Consider the following 23110-nt stretch of genomic DNA (forward strand, 5'->3'; position numbering starts at 1 on the left):
TGCTTAGCAGTCGCCAAATCCAGTGGTTCCTTCACACTCATCAGTGAAGTTCTAGACACTGCCCTGTCCCGTGTGCGAAGTGTCCCTGCCTCCTGCCGCCGTCCCTACCTCTTTAGCTACTCGATGCTCATTTGTCTCCCTTCAGTTCATCGCCTGTGTGGATGACGCTCGCGTCTGCGTGCGTCCGGACCCATCTCCCCAGATCCGTATTCTTGACGTCCGTAGCCTGTTTCTATCCGCTCGTCCCAACCGTTCAGTGTCCAGCTTTTCTCAGCTTCGTCTCTAGTTCACGGCCCTGCATTAGCTACTTGTTTAAACACGTAATAAGAAACCATTTCAGAAGGGTGCATTTATTTTGGCTTCCAGTTTTAAGGGACACAGTCTATCTCAGTGGGGAAGGTGTGGCAGCAGGAATGTGGCAGCTGGACACATGGCAGAGAACTAGACAGGAACTGGGCCCTGGCTATCAAATCTTGAGGACCGTGGCCCACAACCCCTAGCAATGCTCCACTCCCTAAAAAGGTTCCATTACCTTCAAAACCAGCATCACCTACTGGAGATGAAGTGTTCAAACATTTGAGTCTGTGGGGGCATCGCACACTTTAACGAGAAGAAGCCCCTGATACTTTCCATCATAGAGTTATAATCCCCCATTTCCTGTGGTAGGATACACGGATAGGAAGTGAACAGGGGAAAAACAGTTCAGCGTTCTTTCTTTAATACAGTGTTTGAGAGTTCTTTAGTCTGAGTTCTAGGCTGAACTGGAACTTGCTCCATAGCCCATGCTGGGCCTTGGATTCACCGCAATTCTCCCACCGCAGCCCTGTGAGCACAGCAGTTGTAGGCACGAGCCATCATGGCTGGCTCGTGGTTCAGTCTTAGACGTGTGTTTTCAGGATGTCTTTGTGGCATACAGCTGAAAATGCCAGCCAATAGATAGATGCAGCTCAGAAGTCCTTGTCTCTGAATCCAGCTCCTCAGAAATCATTTCATGAGCTGAATATTCCAAAAATGAATCTCATTAAACATGCTTGTTACAAAGAACTCATTTGAAAACGTTGGGACTGTCTGTTCCACGGTAGGTACAGATGCAGTTTTGACAGCCATTTCGAGGGCTTTTGTCCCTGCAGTGGAGACATGCTGGTTTTATAATGTTAGCCTTCTTGAGTACAGTTCAGTAATTCTAATTCTGTGCAGAATGAAGTGTCTGTCTGCTCTGCTTGTAGGAGAGAAACCAACCCGAGTCACCCCACTGATGTTCACTCGGATCGCTCCACATGGCCTTTGTTCCTCTGTTTGTTTAGTAACTTGGCACAGCATATACAACGAACAAAGGGTAATGTTTGCCGAAGAGAATTTGTGTTCGGGTTTCCCTCTAGCACAAAGTCTGGTTTCATAGTCTAAGATAAGTTTTTGCCTAAAGCTGCAACTTTAGATGTTTGGGATCCGAGGCCACTTTCTTTCATTTAAGACTTTGCATTTTAGAAGCAGTACGTGGTGACACAGGCCTGGAATCCCAGCACTTGGGAGGTAGAGGCAAGAGGATCTGGCTTTCAGGGTCATGGTCAGGTCCCTAGTGAGTTCAAGGTCATCCTGGGCAAGAGACAACCAAAGCAACAACCAAACAAAAAAACACTTTTAGGACCATCAGTCATAATTTTTAAAAAACCATTCCTCATTATGAACAAAAGAACCAAATGAAAGATATGACCCTTACTAAACCATAATGCCAATTTTTAAATTCCACTTGCCAACATTACAGAAAAAAAAATTTTAAAAATCAGATCACCACGCAGTAGTGGTACACGTCTTTAATCCCAGCACTTGGCAGGGAGATCTCTAGTTCGAGGCCAGCCTTGTCTACTGAGTGAGTTCCAAGACAGCCAAGGCAACACCAGGGCTACATAGAGAAACACTGCCCAGAAAAACAAAATAAAATTTAAAAAAAAAACTCAGCTGATGCTGAGAAGGTAGCTCAATTGGTCAAGTTTTGACTCCCAGGCATGAAACCCTGGGTTCAAACTACATTAAACAAATATGGTGACCAAGCTTAGGAGGAAGGAGCAGGAGGATCAGTTCAAGGCCATCCTTGGCTGCTTAGCCAGTTTGCAGCCAGCCTGAGGCTACATGAGATGCTACCTATAGATAAATGATAGATAGTTAGATACATATATACATCTTGTTGATAATTCCCTAAGATCAACAATTTATTCAGGCAACTAAACAGAAACCAGGTCTGTTTCAAATATGCTTAATGATAACCTCATGAATAGATTTTACTGGAAAGTCAGTAGACTCACCAGGGAAGTCTTTCTATAAATATAACAATTTCTATGAATGGTGTAGAGTTGGTTAGGAAGCTCAAGATTTGCTTGCAAAGACTGATGGTCCTTTCTTTCTTGTTCATTGTTCCCATGGGGCACAGTCACATCCACACAATGAACAAAGTGTCTTTCCTAACAGGGCTGACACTAAGAACACGTGTTCTCCAGCAGCCTGCCCGGCTTTGAGATGATCAAGTCTCAAATTGTGACACAATGCCAGAGTCAGGCAGACACAGACCACAGGAGCCAGGAACACAACTGCTTTCTGCAATCCAGTTCCAATAATACTGGTCTTCTTTTATGGATGTTGAAGGCCTCTCCTGTGGTATCACTAAGATGGGAGACACGGAGAGAACTATTCACAGGAGCCGCGTAATGATTCTTCCTGGGAAAGGCCAGGGGTGGTGGTGTACGCCTCTGATCTCATCACTGAGAGGCTGAGGTAGGAAAATGATGAAGCTGAGGCTAGCCTGGGCTCTCTTGACCCCAAAATGCCAGAGAAAGGGCAGGCTGGGTGATTCACATGGTAAAAGTGCTAAAGATCTAAGGACCTGAGTTCAGTCTCTGGAACCCACAGAGGGAAGTGGGAAAGGCTCAGCTCCTTGGAGCTGTCCTCCCTAGACAGGGACATGTTAAAAGTTAACACACACACACACACACACATATGCGCTGGCGCCATTTGCGATGGCAAACTGAAGCATAAATGTCAGTATTTATTCGATAGATTTAATCAGAAGGAAGCTTACCGTGCATATCTGCAGAAAACTGTTCTTGAACATCTGAGTGATTCAGATACCTGACCAGACTCTCTAGGTTAGGGTCCTTTGTTTTTTTTTGGGGGGGGGGTTGTTTTTGGTTTTTTTTTTCTTGTACAAGGATGGAGAAGAAGGAAGATGGAGGAACATGGTGGCCTTGCATGCCATGGATGTGAAAAGGAATGGGGCCCTGTTGTCAGCAACCATAATCCGCTTCCCAGAGTTCTCAGAATGCTCTCTCACTTGTTAGCGTCTAAAATAATTATGCCAGCAATATGGCCTACATTCTGCATGCTGCTTCTACCAACTGGCTAAGACAGCCATGTTCTTTAATTAAATTAACCTCCTCTACAGTTCACAGAAGTGTACGTCTGTTTTCCTCCGATATCCTAGGAGATAGAAGCAATCCCAATAGCTTGTCATCAATTAAGAAGTAGGCTCACAGCTCATTCATCCTTTAAGAAAGTCAGCATGTTCTTGCATTCACTAGACGGAGGTCATCATGAGGGTCACATGATCTAGTTTCCATCTGGGGACCACCAGAGGTAGTGTGCCCATCCAACCAATGCCTGACACCTCTAAAATGAGGTAACCCTTTAACAGAATCTGTTGGTGAGAGAGACCAATAAGCAAAGCACTCACTGTGGAAGCATGAGGATCTGGGTTCAGCTCCCCGAAATTCACATCCAAAAAAAGGGTGGGGGGCTGGATGTGGCAGCAACCCAGGCCTGTAATCCTTGGGGAAGCAGAACGAGGAAGAGCACAAGCCATTCACCCTGGGCCGTAAGTGAGAGAAATGGTCTCAATTCATAATGGCTCCAGGGTTCAATGCAACTGATACAGCTACAAGCCAAGCCCCACATCCAAGGCGCAAAGAATATCACAGAAGAAGGAATGGGAAGATTGTTAAGAGTCAGAGGACCAAGATCTCTGCTGAGAGTCTCCTGTGTATGGCAGGAAAGCTGCATTTGTGAAACCTGGACAATATGACCACCTAAAAATTAGCAACATAGTGACAACACCAGCTGAGTGCCCCACAGTGTCTTCTCTGAGCCATGACCAGTCAGTGGGCCTCTGTGGTCATCACCATCTACTATAAGAGCTTCTCTGCTGAGGGCTGAGAGATGCACTAATCTATGAGTATACAGATAACTTAGGGAACGGTTTACATTATGTCAATTTATAGGAATAACTGTAATAGGTCTTCCCCTAGAGCCTGTGAACTAGCCAATCATGGGGTTTTGACCTGGTCAGCAGTACCAGGAATGAGTTCTGTTTTAGGGAGTGGTCTATAAATCCAGTTAGAAGGTGTTTGGTTACTCTTACAACACCTCCGCCACCATTGCACAGCAGCAGGTCTGGTCAGGCTAACCATTATATAGCTCATAGAGGTCACAGTTGCGTGAGACTGTTGAATGCTGTCTTCCAACAGTAGCATAACTCGAAACTTCTAGAAGTACGAAAGCTAGTCAGGGAGAATGAAGCCACCAGGTCAGGATGAGAGGGACATCTCCATGCTCTAGGGCTCAACTATGCGGTGTCTTCAGCCACAGAGCCTTCTCGCAAAATTCTGGGGACAACCAAGAACAATAACCTGTCATGTTTGGTGGAAACTAGGGCCCTATTGACCAACAACTCAAAAGAAAGGAACTCTTCCCTGCCACCAGACTTTTTATTTGATAGCCTATGGTGTCTGGAGAGAAAATGTCTCAACACATTCTTCCACGAAGCTCAGAGATTACTGTGGGAAAGGGGACAGAAAGGCTGTAAGAGTCAAAAGTACTGAGTGTCCGCAGCTAAACATTATCCAAGGTTGTTCTCTGAGCCCAGTACATATGCCTGCTCATTCATATTCTCTCTTCTTCCCGATTCTCTCTCCCAAATTAGCTTTAAAAATGTATACAGTATATTTTGATCATAGTTTTTCTCCTCCTCTAGTTCCTCCTACATCCTTCCACCTCCTTACCTACCCCATTCCATGTTCTTTCTCTCTCAAAAAAAATACCAAAAGTCAAAAAAAATTAAAACTTTAAAGATTAAAAAAAGCCAAGCTCCCCACCCCCAAAAAAGTATACAAACATACAATAAAATGGAGTCCATTTGGTGTTGGTCAACTAAGTGCTCCTGGGCATGGGGCCTGCCATGAAATGTGGTTGATACACCCAGTGGATGGGGCTGGAGAGATGGCTCAGTGGTTAAGAGCACTGACTGCTCTTCCAGAGGTCGTGAGTTCAATTCCCAGCAACCACATGGTGGCTCAAAACTATCTGTAATGAGATCTGGCGCCCTCTTCTGGCCTGCAGGCATACATGGAGGCAGAATGTTGTATACATAATAAATACATCTTTAAAAAAAAAAAAAAAAAGATACACCCAGTGGTTGATATGCCTGCCAAGTGCTGGGATTAAAGGCATTAGCTACCATTCTTTGCACATAGCCAGTTTCAGATTAAAAATAGATTAGAGGTAAGCAAACAAGAAACAGTATGGGTTTTTTTATGTTAAGTACAAAGTGCCAATAGTAAATAGACTCTTTCTCCAATATCTTATAAAACACATTTTACAATTAATCAAACATCCGGGCTAGAGAGATAACTCAGAGGTTAAGAGCACTGGCTGTTCTTCCAGAGGTCCTAAATTCAATTCCCAGCAACCACATGGTAGCTCACAGCCATCTGTAATGAGATCTGGCGCCCTCTTCTGGCGTGCAGGCCTGTATGCAGACAGAACACTATATACATAATAAATAAATAAAATTAACCAACCATCCATTGTCAATTAATATCTCCAGCGGGATATGGTAGCAGATACCTGTGAGCCTGGCGCATGGAAAGTGTAGGCAGAACAATCTGGGGTCTGAGGTCATCCTCAGCTGCATAGCAAAGTTTGAGGCCAACTTGAGTTTTATGAGACTCTGTCTCAAAACAGAAAATATTGTATATGTAAAATATATATATATATTTTGGTTTTTCGAGACAGGGTTTCCCTGTAGTTTCTAGAGCCTGTCCTGGATCTAGCTCTTGTAGACCAGGCTGGCCTCGAACTCAGAGATCCGCCTGCCTCTGCCTCCCGAGTGCTGGGATTAAAGGCGTGCGCCACCACCGCCTGGCTAAAATATATATTCTTGATTAAACTTAATGCCCTACACTCTTAATGTCTCCTTCTCTTTGTAATATAATCATGAAAACTTTTCTGTGTTATATGTGTTACTTTCAGAGAGGCTATTATTGGGTTTACTGACAAACCATTCTGTCCTTCTGCCTGCTACTCTGGATTTTTGATGGCAATCTCACGGATTTTTTTTTCTTGCTTTGCTTTTATAAATAACCCTGCAGGAATGTGCTTGGTTTGCTAATGTTTCTGTTACGTAGTAGATTCCTAAAAGGAGGATTACCGAGGGAAAGGGCTTGGTTATTTTGAATTTTGCTCAACTTGGCAAGTTACTCTGTTTTTAAATTTGTGCAATTTATCTTCTTCAAAATGAATGAATCCCTTCTCCAAATATCACCAAAACTGAGTGCTTCCTTAGCTTTCTAGATTGCTACGCAAAACCTTGTTGGTTAAAAACTGATCTGGGGGGTAACCTGTTGAATTAAAAAAAAAAAAAGATGACGCTTGCATGTAGTTAAAATAAAGTCAGCCAGTGTATTAATCTTAGACAACACTGCACATGATGCCAATAACGTCCCCAGAGAGATCAAAAATAATTGTGGGGATTTTGTTTTCATTCTTTTGACTGCAAGAGCAAGACAGGCCAAGAAGAGAGCAAAGATTTGGTGGGTGGATTTAATTTTGTTGTCACTTTATAACTGTGATTTTGCCACTGTTATGAATCATAATATAAACATCTCTGCTTGCTAGTGGTCTTTGGTGACCCCTGTGAAAGTCCCACAAAGGGGTCACGACACCCAGGTTGAGAACCACAGCTCTGGGCAATGGTCCTTCCAGTTATGATCATGGTAAGACCCAGTAAGAAGAAAAACCTGCAGGGTTGGAGAGGTGACTCAGAGGCAAGGGCAGCGTGCCACCCTTGAGGAGCGCTGGAGTCCATTCTGGCATCTCATAACTGCCTGTTACTCCCGTTTCAGGAACTCTGATGTCCTCTTTTGACCTCCACAGACACCAATGCCCATGTTCACACACACACACACACACACACACACACACACACACACACGTGTTAAAATCAAAAAGAAAGAGTTTTAGAAATGAAATAGAGTTCAGTGGCAGGCATTTGCTGATCGTGCATGAACCCCTAGGTTCCATCTCAGCACAGCAAAAATAAAGAAATAGCCATGGTATTAAGAACCAGGCAGGGGAGAGGGGCCCTCAGGCTAGTGGACTCCACCTCCGGGGAAGACTAGGAAGAGATTCAGGAGAGGCGGAGCCACTGTCAAGGGTGAAAGACGTGAGTTAAGCACGGGAGAACTGACGGACCTGATCTCGGAGATCAAGAACTTTGTGCTTTTCCCTGAGGCTCGCTTCCAGTGTGGCTAAGGGAAAGAACAGGGCAGAGCGATGTTTCCATATTCATTTGAATCACCCCTTTTATCTTATAAATGTGTGCCCTTCGTGATCGCTCCCCCCACCATGTTGGGGATGGAACCCAGTGTCCTCTGCATGCTAGGCAAATACTCTTTGGCTGAGCCACATGCGGTCCCCATCAAAACTATCAATTTTTCTATTGCTAACTATGTCCAAGTGGTACTCATACTCTGCTCCCTTGATCTCTTTGCACAATCTCTCTCTCTCTCTCTCTCTCTCTCTCTCTCTCTCTCTCTCTCTCTCTCTCCTCTCCTCTCCTCTCCTCTCCTCTCCTCTCCTCTCCTCTCCTCTCCTCTCCTCTCCCCTCCCGTATGTGATAGTCATTTTCTCCATCTATCCTGTCCCATTCAGCTGATAATGATGCCAGGCTTCATACAAAAACCATGCTTTTGCTTCATCCCAGTCTTATATTTCAAAGTCAAATCTAATCTTACCCTATAATAATCTTTCCTTGTGCCATATTTCATGGGCAATGTATATGGATATATCCTGGAACCAACAAGCAAGACTTGGATTCTGTCTGAATAAAATAGAGACAAGAGCTGGGTTTGACATGCATAAACTGGATGCAGTGACACACACCACGAATCCCAGTGCTAAGGAGACAGGCAGGGGAACCAGAAATTAAAGGTCATCCCTAAACACATATCAATTTCAAGGCCTGCCTGGGCTACGTGAGAACCTGTCTCAAATAAAAGAGGGTAGGGGAAAAGAGAAGAGAAGAAGGGAAAAGAGAGGAGAGGAGGAGAGGAGAGGAGGGGAGGGGAGGGGAGGAGAGAAAATAGAGAATTAAATTAATCCTGTTGAGAGTCTCAGTTTTTGAAGGCAGGATTGGAGAAAGAGATTAGCTTTGGAAATTCCTCCCCCTACTGGCTGCCTGAAGTCCTGTCTGTTTATTTTACACAAGTCAGCAGGCTATGGATTGAGCGGGACATGTTTTTCAGAGTTAACAAAAAGTCTGCTATGAGTGAGAACACAAATATAAGTCCCCTCAAATTCCCATAATCAATTAATCTATAATAAGGAAAAATATTATTTCATTGCTCTTTGCTGTGTGATTTTTTTTATTGCAACTGACAATAAAGTTTGCTTTAAGTCAAAGGAGAAGCCATCAGTGACCTCCTATTTCTTCCGTTCCTCCACCCAAAAGGAGCAATGGGTAAGTTTCTTAATACTGCTTCGCAACCCCTGGTAGAGTGCAGAAAAGCCTTTTTCAGCTTTTCACCCCAAGTTTAGTTACAAAGGAAAACATTACATGTTTTCCACAAGTTAGTACAGAAATCAAATTATTTTTAGGTTACATATTTTATTCTGTGCACTGGGCATCCTATTTATTAAATGTAGTTGGCAAGGGTTACTCAAATAGAATGATAAATTTATCAAAAAAACTTTGCTTATTGATGTGGGACTCCCCTCTATATGCTGTGAATACCATTGGTTAATAAAGAAACTGGCTTGACCTGATAGGGTAGAACAAAGCTAAGTGGGGAAAACTAAACTGAGTGCTGGGACAAAGAAGGACAGAGTCAAAGAGAAGCCATGGAGCCACCAGAGACAGATGCGCTAAAATTTGCTGGTAGGTGATCACCTCGTGGTGATACACAGATTAATGCAGATGGGTTAAATTAAGATGTAAAAGCTAGCCAATAAGAAACTCGAGCTAGCCAGGTGGCAGTGGTGCACGCCTTTAATCACAGCACTCGAGAGGCAGAGGCAGGCGGATCTCTGTGAATTCAAGGCCAGCCTGTTCTACAAGAGCTAGTTCCAGGGCAAGCTCCAAAGCTACAGAAAAACCCTGTCTTGAAAAAAAAAATCTAAAAAAAAAAAAAAAATAGAAGCTCAAGCTAATGGGCCAAGCAGTGACTTGATTAATACAGTTTTGTGTGATTATTTAGGGAGTCTGGGCATCCAAGAAACAAACAAGTGGCCTTCTTACTGCAAACTAAGAAGTCTCATAACCAAAGAATAGTTGTTTGACCCCCCAAATGTCTAGAATGTTCTTTGAAGTCCTATCAAAGCATGAATTTAAATCTGGATAAAAAAATAGCTATTTTCCCAGTTGTGGTGGTACATGCTTATAGTCCCAGAATTCTGGAGGGTGAGGCAGGGGGTCACAAGGAGTTAGAAGACTAGCAAGACCCTACTGAAAATAATAGTAAGGCCCAGAGGGAAGGCTTAGCCACTAAAGGCTGGGCTCACAACCCAAAATATAAGAGTTTTGTTCCTAACACTCATGGCTCTCCTTCCAGGTTTTAAAAAGAAAGTAATATTAAAATAAACTTTAAAGGAAAAGAAAAATTAAAAGACTGAACATGAAAGAAACAAGTCATTACTCCATTTCAGAGCTTCCGTAAGGTTAATGTCCGCAATGGGTGCCTGATTCGGGAGCCCAAACTGCAAGAGAGAGACGGCAGCTTCGTCTTTTGTCCAGGTTTTCTCCAAGCTGGAAGGTTCCCTCATACAGAGAGCTTGTCTTCCGCTAGCCAATTGCCCTCTACTTCAGTCCCGTTAGAATCCCTTACCCCGCCCCCCTATTCAAGCCATCGTGTGGCTCCACGCCCTGACTGACCATTTAGTTTCATCTCTACGAATAACTAAACATCATGCTTACCAGTCCCGTTCTAACATAGTCCACTGGCCAGTGAGTTTACTGAGTTTCAAGCTAGAACCAATTCTTCAGAAAGATCTCGTGCTTTTTGAAGAATGGCTAATGGGGCTGGAGAGAGCTGTCTCTGAAGTTTAGAGCACTCCGTGCTCTCACAGAGAACCCAGGTATACAATTCTCAGCACTCGCGTAGTGCCCTTCCTGACTCCATTCCAGAGTATCTGATGCCCAGTTCTGACCTCCGTGGACCCCAAGCATATATGTGGTGCACAGACATACATGCAAGTAAAATAGTCATATACATACTATTTTATTTTAATTTTACGTGTGTGTGCCTGCATATATGTCCGTCCGCTTGTGTGTGCAATGCCCAAGGAGGCCAGTAGAGGGCATCAGGTCCACTGGAACCAAAGTTACAGGTGGTCGTGAGTCACCATGTGGGTGCAGGGAATTGAACCTGGGTTCTCTGTGTTCTTAACAACAGAGTCATCTCTCCAGCCCCCAGAAATTTTATTATATAAGTAAATATTCAAATCACATGACAATCCAGTTTTCTTTCTCTCATAATTATTTACTATTTTTGCCTCTGATCATCTTTTTAAATGGAAATATAGGTCTTTTACCAGAGTACACATATCATTTTTCATTCTCAGTGTTCCCAGGAATGCCTTATTCTGTATGCATATACATACAACCAGTAATATATGTAAAACATCACTGTATATGTGTGTGTATACATATACATGTATGTATGTATTCAAGAAAAGTTCTTCTGGGTTATACCGTATTATATTTATTCTTTTACCTACTTTGGTTTATGACTCATTGTCTCAGTCTTCATGAGGGATAGTTTCTACCTATGTTTGATTTTATTTCTTCCAAGTATTTACATGTTTTTTCTTTCACTTATGTGTGTATATGTGTCAATGCTTTGTGCAAGCAATTGTGTACACACATGGAGAGTATCATATGTCCTCCTCTGTTACTCTCTTAGTCCTTTGAGGCAGGATCTCTCTCTGAGCTTGGAACTTGTGTTTTGGGGGGCTAGGCTGGAAGCCAGCAAATCCCTTTTCTCCACCTGCCTCAGAGATGGATTACAGCTGTGCACAAAACAAGACTCCGTTTATTTTACGGTTGCTGGATCTAAACTCCAGCCCTCACACCTGAGCAGCAAACTCTTTTAATGGATGAGCTACCTCTCTGGCCCCTCTGCATTTCTTTTGACTTAAGGTACTTCATATTTGATTTCTGTTCAGTCTCTTGATTTATACTTGCTACATTCCTTCTGGTTTTCTGAAATAATATTTACTTGCTTCTACTTCTTCTCAGATTATGTAGCTTCATTTCTGAGGGGCTTTTATTCTTTGCTGTCTTATATTATTTTTTTAATATCATTACTGTGTCACATACTATGGGACCATGGCTATTCAAAACAAAGTCTATATCCCTCATAAGCATGATATTTCATCCTCTCTCCAGGTCTTTTCCCCTTCACTCCTGCTATTCCTGTCTCCCCACTCTAACTCATAATGATTATTTATTTAAACATTAAAATGTCTTAGTAGCTGAAGAGACAGCTCAGTGATAATTTGTTTAGCTGGCTTGCAGAGATGGCTTAGTGGGTAGAGGCAATTGTTGCCTGGCAACCTGAAATCCATGTAAAGAGAAAAGAGAAAAACAGACTCCACAAGTTACATCATAGCATGTGTACTTCCACACACATGTGTCCTGCATAAACAATAAAAATTATTATAATAAATACAGTTAGAAAATACAAATTATTTCCCTAGTATGTCATAAGATACTGAATTTGATCTCTGGAATAAAAACACCAACAATGAAATCTTTCTTCCAAATTGATTTTGAAACCAAGTGGTCAGACATATGCCCTTGAGTTTGTCCGGTGGTCTTCTTGCATACAGCCTTAGAGCCGACTAAAAAGACAAAGTTAAGGGAACATATAAAAGGAAGAAAGTCCCTCTTCTCCCTTTCCTGAATTGCCATGTCGCTTGCTGACAGAGAGAAGAGTGTTGACCTATATGTCTGGGGACTTCCTTATATAGAAAGTGTGTACAGAAAATTATATTTTCCCCATTAAACTATTATTATTAGCTAACTAACTATACTCAGGGTTAAAAAAGAAGCACCTCTTTTTTTTTCTGGAAGGTCAATGAGGGCCACACATATTACACATTATAGGCAAAGGCCAATCACTAATGCCCTCAATCTTTCCTTTTTTTTCTATGTGTATGTGTGTGTGTGTGTGTGTGTGTGTGAGAGAGAGAGAGAGAGAGAGAGAGAGAGAGAGAGAGAGAGCCTATCTGCGAGTTGCCCAGGCTGGACTTGCGATTTCCTACCTCGGGTAGCTGGGAGTACATGCCTACACTATCAGACCTGGAATGATCTATGATCTTGTCTTAATTATATTTCTTTCTCATATGTAAGCCTGCTAGTACAGTCATACACCATCTTAAATTTTCACTTATATATGAAGCATCTTTCCATAAGAAAATGAATATAGCCCTACATTTTCCTCTCAGCCTTATAGATTACATCTTCTAACGAGGTAATGGCCAACTCCCCAAATCACTCACACAGCTAGCTGCTGCAGAGGCTAGTAGGCGCATTCTTCTCTTAGGAGCCACACTTGATTACCATTGCCTGTGTTCTTTCTCCTATAAATTAACTTTGAAGCACTCTGACTCATTTTGAGATACTTTTTATGCAATATAGTTGAAGAATCTGGGTTGTACCTACGTACAGCCCTCTGGGGCTCTGAAGGGAATGCCTCAGGTTACACAGTTAGTGATAGATGTTGAACTGTGTTTCATGCTACTAGTGATGTTCTTGAGTAGGTTTTCAAGTCTTTCATGAAAAGCTTTCCCTTAAAGCAGATTGTTAGTTTCTTAAGGGCAAAAGATAAGCCTTTTCTGTCTCCCAGAGTATCTACAGGACTGATTCTGGGCATCGTTCCTCTAGTTGCTACTATTGCTATGATGAAACACCATGACCAAAAGCAAGTTTGGGAGGAAAGTGTTTATTTGGCTTACAGTTCCTCATTGTAGTCCATCACTGCGGGAAGACAGGACAGGAACTCAAACAGGAAAGGAATTTGGAGGCTTGGAGCTAATGCAAATCCCATAGAAGGGTGCTGCTGGCTTCTCTCCATACCTGCCTTTTTATACAACCCAGGACTACCAGGCTGGGTGTGGTGGCACCACACCACAATGGGCTGTGCCCTTCCACATCAATTACCAAATAAGATAATGCTCTACAGGCTTGCCTATAGGTCAGTCTTAAGGAGGCATTTTCTCAGTTGAGGCCCCCTCCACACAAATGCCTCTAGCCTTTATCGAGCTGACATTAGCTAGCACGATCATCATCGAGTATTCTCACATATTTGGCTCTTGTACATTTCTTGTATGACCCTGGGGGATGTAAAGTCACACTGCTACTCCTAACAGGCTTATAAATTTAACACAGCAAAGTGTATTAAGATATAAGTATGTGAGATGTTGCGTATAGATGAAAAGACGAAATCATACACGAACTAAGGTATTAAACAAGAAATAGACGCTGTGTTTGATGGTCTGGGCCCGCTTGGAAATTCTGGCAATTCGGTTGCAGTTAGTAACCCCGTCCTAACCCCACAGGAGCCTCCCTAAGGCGTTGGTGATGGAATTGTCAAGAATGAGTGATGCCGAAGGTCTCACAGATGTAGCCTAATTAGGTACGTTCACAGTGTCCTGCGCGCACGCAGGATCGAACACGTTGTTTTGTTGTGCCGCGATGTGTTAAGTTAACGAAGACGTCACAGTTTATGATTAAAACACACAACAGAGCGGCCGAAACGCCGTTGCTTAACCGGGAACCAACTTCCGCAGTAGTCCCAACACCCGCCCGGCTCCCACCGCGACGCGCCGGAGGGGAGGGGTTTCCGCTTCCGGCGGCGGATTGTTGACGCCCGCCCGCCGCTGTGGTGGCTCCCGAGCGGTTGGGGAGGGGCAGCCGAGGGAAGGCGACGGCGCAGTGACAGGCAGCGCGGAGGGTGCCTCCGAGGCGACGATGGCAGAGGGGCCCGAGGAAGCCCGGAGCCGTCCCCCCGGCCAGGACGGCAGCGGCGGCGGGGACCACGAGCCAGTCCCTTCCGGGCCTGACTCTCCCGCCGCGGCCGCCCCCCAGCCCCCGGCCCTCGCGACCGTCGGCCCGGCTGGCTCCGAGGCGGAGCTGCCGCGAGAGCTCCGGAAGCGCCGGGAGACGGCGGCGGCGGCGGTGGGGCCGCAGGAGCCCGGGGGCTGCGAGGCGGCTGCCGCGCCGGGCCGCCTGAGCGCGCGCGAGTACTCGCGGCAGGTGCACGAGTGGCTGTGGCAGTCGTACTGCGGCTACCTGACCTGGACCAGCGGCCTGGCCGCCCTCCCCGCCTACTGCGGCCCACCGCCCGCAGCCCCGCAGCCGGCCGCCCCGCAGTCACCGACCCCGCCCCCGCCGCCGCTGCCCCCGCCGCAGCTCGCCTACTACAACCCCTTCTACTTCCTGAACGCCGCAGGGCCCGGGCCGGGGGCGCCCACGGGCAGCGCCACCCCGACCGCCGTCGCCGGCCTCACGCCCCGGGCCCCGCACGTGCAGCCGGCGGCGCGGGCGGCCCCCGTGACCAGGGCAGGCTCTGCGACCCCTGCACGGACGGCGAGCGACGCCGGGCGGCAGGCGGGTGAGAACGGAGGTGAGCCGGGTGAGTTGGATGGAGGAGAGGGTTCTGGTCGCTTTGAGGTTTAGGCCCGCGATTCACGAAGCCCTTGTTGACCACGAACTTTTGATCCGTCTGCCTCCACTGGCCGAGTGTTAGGGTTACTGGTGGCTTATGGCCCCTTTTTAAATGACTGCTACTCCTACTGCTCTTCTTGTGGAAGGATTTCACTCTGTAGTCTAGGCTAACCTTAACTGTGTAGCCAAGTTAGCCTCGAACTCGCAGTGCTAGTTCTGTGTCAGCCCACAGAATATGCCTTGGCAGAGGGATCTCTTAAAGGAGTGACCATTGGGCAAGTAAATGCTCGCTTTTGAGATACGAAACTTCCACACACATCAGCTATGGTTTGCCCAGACCTTATATTCCAGAAATGTCCTGCCACGCAATGCCAATTGTTCTTCCCTTAGACCTGCCACTAGTCCTTCCCGTGCCAAACCGTTCTCTCAGTGATCTCCATGCTCCGGAAAGAGAGATCCGAAGTTAAACTCAGATGGCAAGCCCCCTGTTGTTGGAGAAGCTAGTCTAGAATACAGGACATCACCTGGACTTGGGCTGCGTTAGGACAGTGGAACTGAAAGGAGCTCATTACAAATAAAATAATGAGCTTCATCTGAGCCCAAGCTTATTGATCTTAAATATCTAACTGGTTCTGTTTAATAACTACAGTCTTACTGTAGCAAATCTTGCAGTCGGTCTCCTGCCTCCGGGTAAAGTGCTAGGATTCCTGGTGTGCGTCTCCGTGTCCCGCTCATCATTAGATAATTTAGTAACATGTTCTCTTGATGGCATCATTGCCGTTGGCTGCTCAAGGCTCTAATTTTTTTTTAAATTCAGTTGGACCTTGACTTTACTTTGCCCCTGCATTTTCAGGCTTGTATTCTTAAACCTATGTGAGTGATTCGTTTTCCTCTCCCCTGCCCCTTTTCCTTTTCTACAGGCAGAGAGTATGTCATTCCATCCTTGGCGCACAGATTTATGGCAGAGATGGTGGATTTCTTTATTCTCTTCTTTATAAAAGCGACCATTGTCTTGAGCATCATGCACCTCAGTGGGATAAAGTAAGTTAACAGTGGTCACTGAAAAGGCTGGAGCTGCTATCTAGAGATACTGCTTTGTAAAATCTACTCATGCCTGTGAGTGACTGGGGTGATGGGTGCCCAGGGCCAGGATTTCTCCATGAAATCCTCTAGCAGTTGTATTTGCTTTGTTTTTTGTTTTATATAACTTTTTTTTAAAAACTGCGTTTATGTGTGAACTTGTGAAAGCCAGGTCAACTCTGGGTGTCTTCTGCTCTCTGCTGTTTTGTTTGTTCTTGAGATACGATCTTTCGCTTAACTGTGGGCTTATTTAAGCTAGACTGGCTGGCCACCAGTCCCCAGATCAGCCTGTCTCCACCCCTCCCCCTAGATGCTACATAGGTGTATGGTACTTTGCCTTCTGGATGAGTTCTAAGGACCAGCTCAGGACTGAGCTATCACCCCCCCCCCTGCTGGTTTAAGAAAGGAAACCTCGGGGCTGGAGAGATGGCTCAGAGGTTAAGAGCATCACCTGCTCTTCCAAAGGTCCTGAGTTCAATTCCCAGCAACCACATGGTGGCTCACAACCATCTGTAATGGGGTCTGGTGCCCTCTTCTGGCCTGCAGGCATACACACAGAATATTGTATACATAATAAGTAATAAATATTTTAAAAAAAGAAAGGAAACCTCAGTATGTTAAGATCTGTGGGAAATAACTCCTATTGAAAATATATAAAAAGAACGAAGCTTTATTGGCACATACCTTTAATCCCAGCATGCAAGAGGCAGAAGCAGGCAGATCTCTGAGTTCAAGACCAGCCAGAGCTACAGTTAGATCCTATCTCAAAAAAACAAACAAAATTTAAGAGGCAAAAGGAGCCTCCAAACCTGGCTTGTTCTATTAACCATGCTCTTTGGCCAGGAATTTACTGGTTTTCTTCTTGTTGGCCAGTTAAGCACAAAGAGGGGCTATTCAATGGTTAAGAGCATCCACTGATTGTCCAGAGGTTCCAAGTTCAGTTCCCATGTCAGGCAGCTCATAACTACCTGTAACTCCAACTCCAGAAATCCAACCCCCTCTTCTGCTTCTGCACACACATGCCATACATTTGTACACACACACACACACACACACACACACACACACTTTTCCAGAGCATGAAGAGCCTAAGGTAGGTGAACTCATTGTAATCAATTAGTAGCATTGATTACAGTTGAGCAAATTTCACTCTACTGCCAAGTTTGGCGTTTTCTTGAGAATTACAAATTCTTAGGATAATCGCTGTTATCCTTTACTAAGCCTTTTCTTACGTGCAAGACATTGAACTTTACTTTTTTTGTTAACCTTAGTACCACCATGAGGTAGACACTTTGTTTATGACAAGTTAAGGCCAGAATTGGGAGAAAAGAAAAGGTTTAACAGTTACAGTTGTTAAACCTTATAGAGTCCTTGTCGGGTGTTACTGTGATTCCTTCCTATCCCTTCTCCTCACCTCCAACACAGCCTTTATTTTACATTTTTATTTGGAAGTCAGAAGACGATTTGGAGAACTTGACCTCTCCACTCTGCTATAGTTTCTTTTGACTAATTTGATCACACGGTTTAACAGATGCCCAGTTTCAACACAGTCTCCACACAGAGAGAAATTGGAGCCCTATCACTTGCTCCAAGGCTTTCTCTCCTTCCATTCTTTCTCTAGAGCATCTTCCATCCTCTTGGTCTGGCTGACTTCTCTCCATTCTTTATGTTGTAGGAAATGTAATTTCTAAGAAGTCTGCACACAGTCTTCTGTGGTGCTCATTTCCTGACACAGTTGGCATCCCAGTTTATTATTCTTTATTATTCTATTTTCCTTGCTAGTTAGAATCTCAGTGAAAACTGAGACAGCATTCCTTCGCTGTCCTACTCTGCCTTCTGTTGCAGTGATAAACACCATGATCAAAAACAAATTTGGAAGAAATGGTTTATATTATAGCTTGTAGTCCCACTGAGGGAAGTCAGGGCAGGAAATCAAGGCTGGAACTAAAGAAGAAGCCATGGAGGAATGCTGTCTACTGCTTTGTTCAGCCTACTTTCTTAGAGCACCCAGGACCACCTGCCTAGGGGTGGTACCACCCACAGTGTGCTGGACCCTTCCCACATCAATCATTAATCCAGAAAACACTTCACAGACTTGCCTACAGCCAGTCTGATGGAGGCATTTCTCAGTCGATCTCCTCTTCCCAGGTGACCCTATCTTCCTTCAGGTTGACGAAACCATTGCCCATCGTGTCCTCAGGTCTGGCGTCTTACGTGTTCTACGGTGTCCTACCGCTGACTGACAAACAACCACACCTTTTGCTTTTATATACTTATTGCTATTTGTTGAATAAACTCATGGGTATTTTGTACAGTTAGATGGCATGAACCTAACAGCTTAGAATTTCATTTAAAACTTACGACCTTAGACTCATCAGGGGAAAATGACACAACTGACCTGGTAACTAGTTCATCTACCCCAAACTCTCCTTTGTGCAGGGACATCTCTAAGTTTGCCATGCACTATATAATAGAAGAAATCGATGAAGACACATCAATGGAAGACTTGCAGAAAATGATGATTGTGGCACTTATATACAGGTTGTTAGTTTGTTTCTATGAGGTAAGCTGCCAACTGAAGCAAATACTGCCTTAATAGTGTAATTTTAGGTTTCTACCAAGAAAAAGAATTAGAATTTCTGAAGCATCTGTACACACTTGTATTTTTTTTTATTATGTATACAATATTCTGTCTGAGTGTATGCCCGCAGGCCAGAAGAGGGCACCAGACCTCATTACAGATGGTTGTGAGCCACCATGTGGTTGCTGGGAATTGAACTCAGGACCTTTGGAAGAGCAGGCGGTGCTCTTAACCTCTGAGCCATCTCTCCAGCCCACACTTGTATTTTTTCACAATTTTTTGAATTAACATTTTCAAGTAAAAACTTAAATTTTAGAAAGGAGACATTTAATTGCTTTGTTGTGTTTTCCAGTTTTGGAAATAGAATTACATTCATAAATAGGTTAGGTCCAAAAATATGCTTACAGACTGGTTATCAAAATATATTTTTACTTGTGAAACAACTTCATAAAATATGAGCCAAAAAATACAGTAGATAATTTTGATATTGAACGTATTTTTAAACTGTAAACAAAATGCATTAGTGATTAATTGGAGAGGGGTGGGTATTGGAGATCAAACCCAGAGCCCACACATGCTAGGTAAGCAAGTCCATTGAGCTATAGCCAAGCCTCTTTTTCTTTTTTAGAAACATCTCAGAGTTCAAGGGCAGATCTTGAATGCAGTTGGGACTTCTTGAATCACAGCCTACCCAGTAATTGGGATGACAGGCCTTGGGCCATCAGGCCAAACCTTTATTTAGTGTTTTGTATGCCAAGACAGGGCCTCATTATGTAGCCTGGCTTAATCCCAAACTTAACAGTCATCTCCCCCCAGCCTCTGGAGTTCTGGGATGGCAAGTGTGTGCTACCAGCCAGTTAAGAGGTTAGTGGGCTTCTAGTATTCTATCTAATTGGCACATCCAGTGTAACTTTATTTTTGAGACAGGGTCTCACCCTGTAGCCCTCTCTGACTTGAACTCACTGTGCGTACCAGGCTGACTTTGAACACAGAGAGATCCTACCTGCCTCTACCTCCCAAGTGCTGAGACTAAAGATGTCTGCCACCATACCTGGCCCTCCGACATGACATTTTTATAAAGAATGAGATGATTTTAATAGAAAAAATTTTAGTCTTTAAAATTGATTTAGTTAATTTTCTTTAAATTGTCCTTCTTTCCTTAGATAATTTGCATATGGGGAGCAGGGGGAGCTACTCCAGGAAAGTTCCTGCTAGGGCTTCGAGTTGTGACCTGTGATACATCAGTACTTATTGCTCCAAGTCGGGTTTTAGTGATTCCTTCCTCAAATGTTAGCATCACAACGTAAGTTCTTTGCTTATCTTAATCTACTTGCAAAGAGAATAGTTAAGTCATCTTCTACTGTATAATGATGTCAGCTACATGGCATATTCAGAAGTGATTAAGATTCTACTACATGCTAATTTCAAGGTGTCTTGAGCTTCTGAAAATGCACTGATTTTTGCATTCTCAGGATCATTCATACATTCCTCAGAATGAGTTTGTTAAGTGGCACAGGATTGTGTTCAGTATTCACTAGTTACAGGTTCTATACAGTGTTTTAAAATACTGGTCTTTTTCTTCATCGTATACACTGTAATCATATGGACTTACATGGAAGTATGTTTCATTGCCTTTGGCATACATGTTCAAAATGATTCTATGAAATGTGTCGCAATGAGAAGATATTTGGGTGTTTTCAGTGCCCTGTGCCTAGCTAGCTTTATTCTCTGGCTCTGTGAACTACCCAGCACAACCCTCTCCTGGCTCCAGCTCTTATATGTAGTGCCCTTAATGCCTGTACTGAGGGTGCAGTGGTGATGGAAGCTGGGGAGGCGAGTGAGCTGTGATCACTTGAATCAAACAATTTGTCTGATTCAGGGGAACTAAGACAACAAGCTCCAGAATCAGGCTAGATTTTGCTGGCATATGCACATTGCCTTACTTTGTGTTTTAATTCAGCTTTTTTTTTTTTTCTTTTTGGGTTTTCAAGAGTTTGTGTAGTGCTGGCTGTCTTGGAACTCACTCTGTAGACCAGGCTGGCCTCAAACTCACGAAGATCTGCCTGTCTCTGCCTCCTAAATAGTGGGATTAAAGGTGTTGCTCCACCATTGCCCAGCTCTGGCTACTTCTTCTAATGAGACAATAATGGTTACTGTTTATTGAACACTTTTCAGATACCAGGCATTTTATTAATTTTGATCTCATCTTTACAGCTGTGGAGCACTAGTAATTAGAGAAAGAATGTGAAACCAACCAGTTTGGATTCAGAGTCCACACATTTAGCCACTGACAGGCAAAACTAACGTTAGCATAATTCTCCATCTTGAGCTATTACTGAAAGCTTTTAAGACTTCTAATTACTGGAGCCCATACAAGAGAATGGATAAAATAGATTGTGTTTCGGATAAAATAGAAAGTAGGACTGCAATAGCATACCTAGTTCAGAAGATTCTAGAACCCCATGGGAATACGTGACTATGGAAAAGGTAAGCAAAGGGATGTTCTTGTCTTCTAATAAAATAGAAAGTAGGTGTGCTGTCTCCTTGTTGGTGTCCTGAGGTATTTAAAGCCATGCACGCCAAAGTTGTAGTCTTCTAGGAAGCTTTCTTTAGGAGTAGAGTAAGTAGTTTCACTGTATTGTCTGAAAAGTTTGAATTGTGTTCTGAATATAAAGACAGCAACTTGAAACCTAGTCAGGAATGACTCCTATGACCTGACATGCTGCTTCTGCTTGCTTCCTCTAGGTCCACCATACGAGCTTTGATCAAGAATTTTTCTATTGCTTCTTTTTTCCCTGCTTTCATCACACTACTGTTTTTTCAACATAATCGAACAGCCTATGACATTGTAGCAGGAACCATTGTGGTAAAAAGAAATGGAGTCAGATGATGCCCCAGAGCCCAGAATTCCATTCTTTGGAATAATAATGACAAGTCTAAATTATGTATTAAGGCCATCAGTATCTCTAGGTTACATTAATTGATGATTTTAAAAATTAGAGCAGTCACTACGTTGTGACTCCAGAAGATATATTACCTAAGGAGACTGTTCTGAAAGTGTTGACTCTAAAACCTATTAAATTCAAGTGTTAAATATTTGTAGGATAACAAAGCAAATGGTTTTAATCAGTATAGACAAATTTAAGATAACCAAAATTTGCTGGAAGGATTTTCAGCTTTAAATTCTCCATTTTCTTTTGGCTTATCCTGGAGTGAAAATGTCTAGTTGTGTTTTATAAACACCTACATAACTCCCACAACTCTTCTTAGGGAAGTTGCTTTGTGTGGGCATTGAGAAAGACCATCAACTCAACATCCCACTGGCCCCATGGCAGGTACTGGAGAAAAGGGCTAGTGAGGAAGGCCTACCAGTCCCTCACGTAATGCTTCCATGTTCTAGAATTCACTACAGTAGTGGTGGGATTTTACAGCTTCTTACTGCTTATGTATTTGGAGGCAAGAACTTTTATGGTGATGATGAAAATGTATTGTCATATCATTGATATTTTAAAGGTAAGTTAGTGATTGCCTTCTGTGAGGGTAGAGTGGGGATGGGAATGTGATTTTTCAATGTAAATTCAGCTTAGAATTCATGTGCCCTAACATCCAGCTATAAATGGGGGGGGGGGGACATTCAAACATTCCCAGTGTTTGTGCTCCAGTGTTCTAAATGTACCTGTAGATTCTATTTCTGTACAAGCAAATTCCTAACTATATTCTGTACAATTCCATGACTGTCAAAAACATCAAGGTATTAAGAGTTTCAGTATTTTGTAACAACTCTTAAATACTAGCAGCCTGTGAAATATTAGTTTTCCCATGATAAATTGTTCTCTCTAATGCAAGACAGAATATCATCTCCAGACATTATTCTAGCGTCTTTAAACTCATTTTGAGCCTGCTAGAGATGAAATTTGGGGGAAAATGTTAAAGCAAACTTTTGCATATAGTCATTGTACTTTGCTCTGTTGGTGCAACATCATCGGGTTTATGTCTGTGTGCTTTTGTTGTGTCCCAGTTAGCTAGCTGTACTGAAATGTACCCACATTGTTTATAGTTTAATATTCTTACTCGTTCTTCTATGTGGTTTTCTCAAGAAACACTAAATCGTATTGTACAAGAGATCAGTCTTTGTTCCTTGGTTTTAAATAGCAAGAATAAGTCATGTGTTATATTATTGTATCCACTTTCAGTGGGCTTTTCTTTGACATTTAAAACTGAAAATGCATTTACTGTCTACACTTTAAGAATCTAAAAGCTTATTGTAAAAGTTCATAAACCATGATTTCTAAAGCTAATTTTACATTAAATTCAGAAAACCTATTACTCGTTAAGAGCAGCACATAGAGAGGACTTGCTTGTGGCTCTGGCAAGACCTGATGGCTCTTCAAACTTACACTACAGATCAGGAAATTGATATGGATACTACTTTTGCCACTGATGAGGGAATTCAAGTTGAA

General features: G+C 43.4%; 1 protein-coding gene across 2 annotated transcripts; it reads left to right on the plus strand.

Moving 5' to 3' along the window:
* The first annotated feature begins 14185 nt into the window (after positions 1–14185).
* On the plus strand, positions 14186–21713 carry Fam8a1 (family with sequence similarity 8 member A1). 2 transcript variants are annotated; one of them, XM_038334230.1, is made up of 5 exons: positions 14186–14957; positions 15910–16030; positions 18509–18632; positions 19814–19953; positions 21396–21713. In XM_038334230.1, exons 1-5 carry the CDS (start codon positions 14294–14296, stop codon positions 21538–21540), a joined length of 1194 nt encoding a protein of 397 aa, XP_038190158.1. In that variant the 5' UTR covers positions 14186–14293; the 3' UTR covers positions 21541–21713. The 2 variants fall into 2 exon arrangements, with proteins under 2 accessions (XP_038190158.1, XP_038190159.1); XM_038334231.1 differs by having other exon boundaries at positions 14186–14948.
* Positions 21714–23110: the final 1397 nt, after the last annotated feature.

Source organism: Arvicola amphibius, chromosome 6 (genome assembly GCF_903992535.2).
Source record: "Arvicola amphibius chromosome 6, mArvAmp1.2, whole genome shotgun sequence".
NCBI lineage: Eukaryota > Metazoa > Chordata > Mammalia > Rodentia > Cricetidae > Arvicola > Arvicola amphibius.